At 35.4% G+C, this 9,598-nt stretch overlaps 1 protein-coding gene across 1 annotated transcript in view; it reads left to right on the forward strand.

The window, feature by feature from the left end:
- TMEM117 (transmembrane protein 117) overlaps positions 1-8,923 on the forward strand; it is a 179,581-nt gene extending 170,658 nt beyond the window's left edge. The window contains exons 7-8 of the mRNA XM_062491152.1: positions 713-842; positions 8,289-8,923. Of these exons, the coding sequence (XP_062347136.1) occupies positions 713-842; positions 8,289-8,923 (765 nt within the window). The remainder of the gene's footprint in view (positions 1-712; positions 843-8,288) is intronic.
- The last annotated feature ends 675 nt before the right edge of the window (positions 8,924-9,598 follow it).

A 9,598-nucleotide genomic window follows, 5' to 3' on the forward strand; every position in this document is an offset into this window, starting at 1 on the left:
TCAAGTGACTGATGATGGGTACAGATAACCAAGTGAAAAATTCCTTTAAATGTAGTTCTTTGTCAGCTGGAGTACCACATGCTACAAAAATATGCATAATGCTAGGGAAGAGCTTCCATATTTCCAACATTACCTTGTCATCTGAAATATGACGGTGGAGAAAACTGTGCTTGGGTTGATTCAGGCAGATTATGCTGAAGGGCCTGCACTTGTAGTGATTGTTTATTTAAGTGTATGAAGGCAAACTACAGAAAACACCCTGTAAGTTGAACAAGTAGAAAACAGATATATATGGTGTTTGAAAGGCTCAGGCCTTCTTTGCCAATTTTGTGTCTCTAAACCGTTTGCCAAATTGAAAGTAATTGCAAATTAAGAGTAAGTAGCATAGCAAGATTTCTATATGGATATTCTTAGAATTGCCAGGTATTATGTAAGTATTCTTGTCCTTATTCTGTTTTGTACTATCACCTGGTAAAGTGGGTTCAGTACTACCATTCTGAAGTGAATTTTTATACAGATAATTACATGGAGGTAAAAATTGTATTGTAATAAGGTATTCTATTTCAAGTAGGCTAGTCAAATTTAAAGTAAGAAAATCCAATAATGGAGGCTTAAATAAAAAACATTTCTGTTTTATTAATTTAAACCATTTTAAAGGCAAAAATATACCATGAAAGCTTACTTTCAGTCTCTTATTTTTCTTTTTTAACAGGATTGGGAGTTTCCACATTTTATGGGTGATGTTGAAGTGAATCTTCCAGGCTTGCCCTCAGCACACATGCAATTCAAAGTACCTTATTTCCAAAAGATACTGAAAGAAGAATATCACATACATATAACAGGTAGGTAGTCTTACAGACTGTGACACAGTCACACAGTGAACTACTTCTGTATAATAAATGTATACTACCATGATCTTAAATGTGTATTTTTATGTGTGTGTCCCAGACTTTTTTTCTATCTCTTTATCTGTTCATATCCATATTCTCCATATATAACCACCTTAAGGAAATGAGATGAAATATCTTACAAATCAGAGGCCTGCTGTTTTTCATGGATTTCAGCAACTTCTTGTGACAATAAGTAATACATAATATAACTTCAGACATCTTTTATCTAAAATTACTCTCTCAGGGAAATTAGCATCTTATTTAATCTTCAAATCTCTTATGCTTTCAGATGCCTTTGCTATGATTTATGCTAATATCTTTTCATAACTTCGGTCATTCTCATCTGGCAAAGGCCACTCATAACCATACTTCCATCAGTCATCTAACAAGAAGCAGACAGTTAAATAACCTCAAATAAAATAGAATTGCAGTGATTCAAATGGATGATACATATAGATAAAAAGTACCTGATCCTTGCATACTGTGATTCAGTATTTTAATAGCAGTAGGGAATGAAAAAGAGAATAAGGTTAAATAGGGATAAATATTTTCATTTTACCTTCAAGCTATACAAAAGGAGTATAGCTCCTCTCTCTACATTGAGAAGAGATGGATAATAATGGGTAACAGAAGGATGCAGGTGTGACTTGGCAGGGGTCTTTAACTACTAATATAAAAAGTCACAGCACATGACGTCACACAGAAATAAGACAGATGAAGGCAATCAAGGACAAGCAAAAGAAACCCCTGCAGACCAGAGACAAAAGGAGTGTTCAGAGGTGATACAGACATAAGGCCAAGTGTTAGCAGGTGAGTCACAAACTCAGCAGACAGCTGAAGCCTAGGGAAGAAAATGTGTCAAGGAAAGAATGACACCAGTACTGAGTTGAGGCAAACTGAATGAGGCCTCAGAAAAAATGTTTTCAGCAGAGAACACAAAAATGAGATTAAAAAACAGAAAAGAAGATAAAAATAGTTCAGAAGTTACCTGTTGGCTATTGACTGAGGAAAGGCAAATGGACCAGCAGGTATTACAGATGAAGGGATAGAAAGTTTTTCAAAATCGAAGGTAGGTGCCCTGCTGGAAAGATGACAGAGAACAGCCAGCCAGCAAGGAGAAAGAAGAGCTAGTACATATCTGGGGGAGACCATTTGAGCCATTAGTGGTTTATAGAACAGGATAAAGTAAATGATGGCCCAGTCAGTGACTAGAAGGTGTAGGGTGAAAGGAGATATGATGTGTATGTGATGAACACATTTTTCTCTCCCAAGTGAACAAAAAGAGAAAGAAGCAGAGGGGGAAAAGTAGTTTAAGCATTAAATATTTTATGCAAATTACAGGAATGGAATTCAGGGAAAGCAAAAAAGATTTTATTTCCTTTTTATCAAGACTAAGGAATGAATTTGGAGGGGCTCAGTCCTACAAGGTTTCCAGATGTCTTACTTATTCCATTGTATAAGGAAAAATAATGGAATGGATGCACAGAGGAACAAGAAAAATGACTGAGGCATGATAGGTTGGGCTGTGTCACCAGATACAGAAATTTGGCATGTAATTAATGGGTGATAGAAGAGGAGTTGAAGAGCAGGGAACAGTCTTGCTTTGTAGAAGAGCCAGGGACATTGATGATAATCAGGGATAATCAAACAATAAACAAGAGCAGAAAATATAAATTAGTGTTCAGAAATGCAACTGCTATCAATGCTGCTGTTTGAAAACAGGCCAACCAAATAAAACCAATATTTATGTATTGTAGTCTTCTGCAAAGAGGACTGAAGTTCTTTCTGATTTTCTAGTGAGAAGGCATTCTTTTAATGAGGATGAGATAATGAATGAAGGCTGAGGAAAATTTTTCCCTGCTCAGCATTAATAAGATCCATTTATTAGATTCACTAGACAAATCAATCCATTTGACTGCACATCACGTATCCTGTCTATGGAGTGCCTGTTTTATCTCAGTGCTACACCACCCTTTAGGAGATCTAAAAAACAGCCATAACACATGGCACCAGAACCTCCCTTTGGGTAAGTTTTGCTTGAACCATCTGTTCTTGCCATCAGTTCTTGTCTTAGGTTAGGGCATCATGTTGGATAATTTTCAAGCTCTAGCGACTGTCTGGATGTGTAGATACTTCAATATTCTACTCAAATCAAGGTGCTAATAAAAGAAAACAACTGAATTTATATAGACAGATATAGCTATAGATATAACTATAGATATAGATTAAATATATATAGATAGATATAGATTAGATATAGATATAGATATAGATCTATACATAGATCTATACATAGATATATGATATATAAAATCAAGATTCATATAACCCAATCAAAAAATTATGCACATGGATACAACTGCAGCAGGTGACATGGGGTAGGACAATGATAATGACAAGGGAGGCAGCTCTATTTAAGCCCTGTCTAATACACAGAATCCAGAATGTTGAATTTAACCATAGAACTTATTTTAAGTAACAAGCAGGAAATTAGCGCTGAGGCCTGAAAAGCATTTCTTTTAGTATTAGCAATATAGGTAAATCCAGGCTGCAAATCTATGACCTCTGCTCTAATTTTTAGAAACTGGAAACCATTTTCTCCCAAGTAGCAAGGAGAAAGAAAGCATGGCTGAAATAACATTTGCCATCCTTTTCCTGGCAAATTTTGTTCTTTATTAGTTCTTGCACTGTCTCTTTTAGTCACTGTTGAGTGATAGAAATAAAAGCAGCCCTATTCAATATTGTTTTTTCAAATAAGCAATGGTCCCACAAAGGAGCAGCTGTAAGGAAAGTGACATTCCAAGAAGTCAAGGATTTTAAGCCACCATTCTGTTAGCTTATCCTTGATGGCTTTGAGCAAGTTCTGTACAGATGAAGAATTTCAGTTGCACACTCTGTATTGCCAGCTCTCCTGACTTCGTCACAAGTCTTAATACAGTTGCTCTTTTTCTCTTTTTCTTTTACTTTTTCTTTTGTCTTAAAGACATATCTCCTGAATAGAGTGACTAAATGATAATTTCAGCTTTTATCGAATAAAGATCATGATTGCAGAGAAAAAACTTAAAGTTTGCTTCTGCATGATTCAATGTCTAAAAGGCAGATAAATACAACACTACTAAGTATATTATTTTAACCCATGCTACTTTAAAGTAATAACATGCTTTCTTAGGCCTGACTTGTAATTTCTGAATGTTGGCAGTACTATTGAATTAACATGTCCTGACTCTAGCTGATATGCTTCAGTGTAATTTTAAATTTACTATGAGAAGTTTATCTTATTTTTACTGGCAATTGAGTACCTCATTTTACTCTCATTTCTTTGCAGCTAGGAACTCTTTGCAAGCATCTGTGGAGTATTAAATATTTTCATTCTGTTTTGATAACCACTTTTTTTAGGAACATCAAAAATAACTTGAATTCCTGCATCTGCTTAGCTCATCTGGATTTCCCTTGACAGATGGCTCAATGCAAAGTGTGTGTTTTCCATTTTAGGCTGATGTTTATGAAAATACATAGTCTCTCCTAGTTTCTATAACACCCAGGGAAATTTGTAAAACTTAGAAGTAAATTCTGTTACTTCAAATACTTTTGTAGTTAAAAGGCACTGGGGGGGGCTTGCCTCGTACCGTTTAATGGCAGCACAGGAAATCCAAGAGCATCTACTGTCAAGTATGCAGATAATTTTCAAACTGATAATTGTTACGGTTTAGGTATCAAAAGAGATGAGAGATTTCTCTGCTGTTTATAACATATTTCTGAGGGCTGACTTCTGAACCAAGTGCCTTTCCATCCAAAGGAGAAATCACCTTCATAGCTGGGGAGTTCCCAGCATGACTGGCTTGTGGAGTTAAACCAACACCATGTCTAGACTCAGCCCAAGATTACACAGAGTAGCCTGAGGGAGTCCGTGGGCAAAAATAGAAAGGTTAGAGGTAAAAAGAAAGCTTTCAGTGCACACAGACGTGAAACAAACCTCAGAGGTTTAACATCTTAGATCAGCTGTGAGTGGTCTGTCTGTGTGCATGTATATAGCTAGTAACACTAATGTGACAGAAGATAGGAAGAACATTTCAAATGTTTTATAGCAGTGTCTGAGTGGTTTTAGACACAAATGACTGTTGAGATAGAAGTCTAAATCAACATTTCCTACACTAGCCTCTGGCTGTGGTTGCACAGCATGAGGCTGCTTGCATCTAGCCTTATTAAGTGGAATTTTCACATTACCTCTTGACCTCAGTAAGGCTGCTGAGGACTGGCTTCTACATGAGATCCTTTTCTTGGGAAATGAATGGTCTATTCTGGAGTGGGCATACAAAAATAAAACTGCTCCAGAATCAGCAGTTGGTTTGGAATATTGGGATATATTCCAAATGCTGTGTGTGGGGTTGCCCAAAAATATTGTTTGACAGTGAAAATGTGAATTTCTGCAAAAGGGAAAAATTCAAATCCATACTTCTTTCAAAATGAGAAAACCCCTGGCATTCATGCACAGTGCACAGTTGTTGAGCTTCAGCAGGGAGGGGAGTTGTGTACAGGTTGGTGTTCAGAGCATGGTCCTGTGATGCAGGTCCAAGCTGCCACAAGTGGAGGTTATTGTAGAGTCAAGGTTTCCCTTCTGGTGAGTGTTCTACCCAGGAGAATACAATCCATTTTAACAGATGTGCCCTCTCAGAAAACAGGAATGAATTTTCATCCACAAGTACTGGTTGTAGTCTACAATGCATATAAAACCATTTCACATTTTGCTTCACAGCATGATAAGGACACTGACACTCTTGGGTCAAATTTTTCTTTGGAGAATCTTTGTTGCATCAAATTGCATTATTGTACCACATTTCCAAATAGACCAAATCAGATTCCTAGCTCTCCAAATACTATGTATAGCATGTAAAATGTCAGTGCTGTGAAAAGTATTAAGTTATAAAGTTATTAACTAGGTCTCTTTTTAAATAGTGCATGACTGAATGACACAACCAATTTTTCCACATGACTTTCTTTTTAACTTAATTGAAGACTGGATACAATTATTTTCAGTTTGTTGAAATGATTGACTAGCCTTCCAGTCTTGAGAGTTGATCCTATTAATCCTTCCATTTAAAATTTTGTCTTTGAATAAATCACTTTCCATCCAAAAAGGGTTAAGTGGGGTCAGGTGCATTCCAGTATTCTTGGCCACACAAATTTCATTGAAGTAGAGGCAGTCCTAAAGCAAAAGTGATACTAATCCTACAGAAACTGGGTAAGAAACAAGTTAAATGAATTCATACTGTGGGGCTTCATTTTCTCTTGTCACTTTTCATCAGTAATGAAACTTGAAACATTTTAAAATAAAATTAACATCTATACCTTCATAATATATTTATTATCCTTTGCAAACTTACAAACTTGAACTTGTTCATGTGCAAGATAAAAGGTTGTGATTGACTTTAAATCTACTTAGTTTATTTTCTATATAAGCTTGAAATATTACTTAAAGTTTGCTATAAAAATTATTATGCTAAAATTAAGTTGCAATAGATAATCATTTCAAAAAAGAGTTCTAACAGATCAGAGGTTTTCTTTCAGCCAAGATTCCCCAGCTTCCTGTAGTAGAAATTAATCTAAAGCTTTGTTTGTAATTCCATTATTGATATATAATGATATATAATATATAATCATATAGTATATTCAATCAATTTAACTAAAACAGACTTGCCAATAGGATAATACTAGTTTGCTGGGAAAAAAGGCATGAACATATTCCGACAGTGAGAATATGAAAAACAGTGTGTCCTAAGAAATGGTTGTAAGGTAAAGAAGAGTTACCCTAAGTACCCAGCTGAGGAAAAAAACAAGTCAACTATTATATTCTGCTTGACAGCAGCTATTGGTCAGTGAATCCTGTGTCTTTCTGTTGAAAGAGGGATGTGACTGGAAAAATAGAAACATGAAATAAATGGCAAACATCCACAGGAAGCATCAGGTTACATTGTATTGTTTGTTATAGTATTTTATACTTTAGCATCACTTTCAGATTCTTGATGTTAAGTAACTTAAATATTATTAAATGTCGTGATAATAGTCTGAAAAGATAGTTTTCCTTAACATGTCAATTATAAAATTCACAAATTCCCAGGGAGAAGTCACAGAATGGTTTCAGTTGGAAAGGATCCTAAGGATCATTTTGTTCTAGCCCTTCTGATGTGAGCAGGGATACCTTCCTCTACACTAGTTTGCTCAAAGTCCCATCCCACTTGACTTTGATAGAGGAGTTGTTCAGGAATTATAGGATTATCTGCAAGGTCTTTTCAGTTCAGGTTTGTTTCTGGACAGTGACAATAACACAAGATAATAACTATTCTTGTTTATTTCCAATCTATTTAATCTAAGATGAAGAGAACTACTAAACATAACTCCTAAATACAAGAAGTTAGTCTCCTTACCCTCCTGAAGAATTCTGATTATACAGGTTGAACACATGCTTTCAGGAACTGGAATCCATTAATTCTCTGCAAGTCACTAGCCTAAGTAATTTGATAGATACTATGACACGTTTTCTTTTTCAATAAATGCTTGAAGCAAACTTGAATATGATTCTAGCAAAGACCAAGGTCATTCATCACCAGCAGGAACATTCTTCATACATGTATGTATTTTCACTTAATTCTGATATGTAGATTTGCCAGGTTCTTGGGTGGTGGCAGTCATCACTGCACAGATGAGATCTTAACATATGTCCAACTAGAATGTAAGATATGCTTTGATTATGAAAATAGTATAATTTGTTATGTGCATTCATAAACAAAGATTATCAAAAAAGCCAAGCTGGCTAGACTCTGAAGTCTACAATCAGCCCTTGTTATTTCTCAATAATCTCACTGTAATTCTATAAATCACAGTTTATGTGATTGCCTGTACCTGAATATATCTGCATTCCATGGTTGTTATATCAAACAACGCAAGTATATATTCTTAAAATTCACATAATTACCAACCTCAAAAAACCTCAGTCATTTCAGTAATTTCTGGAATATAAATGGTTCTGTCAAATATGGCCTTTTCGTGGAAAATGTCCATATGAATATTTTTAAAGCCCTGGAATTAATGCTTTTTTAGGTTTATTGATCTATAACTCATCACCTAGTGATCTAATCAGTTGGTCACTTACAAACTGTAATGTCAATTGAATAGATATTCTGCCATGCTTGTGTTACAAAATTGTTTTGTGTCCAGACCTAGTTGTGAAATAGTAAGGGCTATTCAGCACAAATCTGACTGTGGTAGAAAATTATTTGAAACTTTGCTCTACAGATCAATAAAAAACCACTCTTTTTCTCTGATTAGTTTTTACATATAATGGCATTTGTACTGCTTCTAAAATGGATATGTCAGATGACAGAACTTTCTTTTTCCAAACAGGTAAATGGTTTAACTATGGAATTATCTTCCTTGTTTTAATCTTGGATCTGAATATGTGGAAGAACCAAATATTTTACAGACCTCATGAATATGGTCAATATATCGGCCCTGGGCAGAAGATCTACACAGTGAAGGACTCAGAGAGCTTGAAAGACCTTAACAGAACTAAGTTATCTTGGGAGTGGAGATCCAATAACACTAACCCATTGACAAACCGCACCTATGCCGAAGGGGACATGTTCTTGCACAGCAGGTTCACAGGCTCTAGCCTGGATGTCAAATGCCTGGCTTTTATTCCAAGTTTGCTGGCTTTTGCTTTGTTTGGTTTCTTCATCTGGTTCTTTGGGCGATTTCAGAAAACTGACCAAGGCATGGAGAATTTAGACAAATCGTACACAAGAATGAAACGGAAGTCACCATCAGATATGGGAATGACACGAGAAAACACACAGGTGTTAGAAGAACCGTTGAATTTTCAAGAACCTCATCTGGTATCCATAAAATCAGACTTAAGTGAAATAGTTTTTAATTCTTCTCTCCTAACTTCTGACAACTTGAATGCACAACTGAATGAACAAGACAGCCCTTTACAGCCAGTACCAGAGTCCTCTGTCCCTAATAATCCTGTGACATAGAGGAAAATACCCAGGAAAATCAGTTTAAATAAGCAGTTACTTTAAGATTTCAGTTTTACCTTTTGTAAGTTAACATTTACATAGTGTTTAGAATAAGAAACTTAACCTATACCAAGAGGTGCTCAGCATGCTTTTTCTAGGAATTTTGTTTTTTATTTGTATTATAGTACGTGCCTATTGTATATCTAACATTCCTTTATAGATTGCTTCCCAAAATTGCACAAGCTATTTATTAATACATTACCCTAACTGTAAAATAGTGTATTAGATGATTACTTGCAGGTAAAAAATTCTACCGTGGTGGTGCCTTGAGACATTATACTGTTTTTTAACTCAATGCCAGGTGTATAGCACAGTTCTTCTGATCTGTTTTGCAAAGCTTTTTGTATATGGTTGTTTCAAGTATCATTTGATGTCTTGACAGAGGCGACAAATATAGTTATTCCTAAAGAATGTTTTCTGTTAGGACATCACAACTTGACTTTGTTATTTACTCATCTGTGAAGTCAGAGATTTTGATGACCAGACTGCAGAGAAGCATGTTGATTACCTTTTAATTTTTCTGGCTAGCTGCCAAACACAAATACAAATTTATTATACAATAAACAGCAGAGACATAATACAGCATGGGTCACTAGTTGTGAAAATATGAGTTTCTTCATCAGTAATAGCAAT

This window comes from Cinclus cinclus, chromosome 4 (assembly GCF_963662255.1).
Source record: "Cinclus cinclus chromosome 4, bCinCin1.1, whole genome shotgun sequence".
Lineage (NCBI taxonomy): Eukaryota > Metazoa > Chordata > Aves > Passeriformes > Cinclidae > Cinclus > Cinclus cinclus.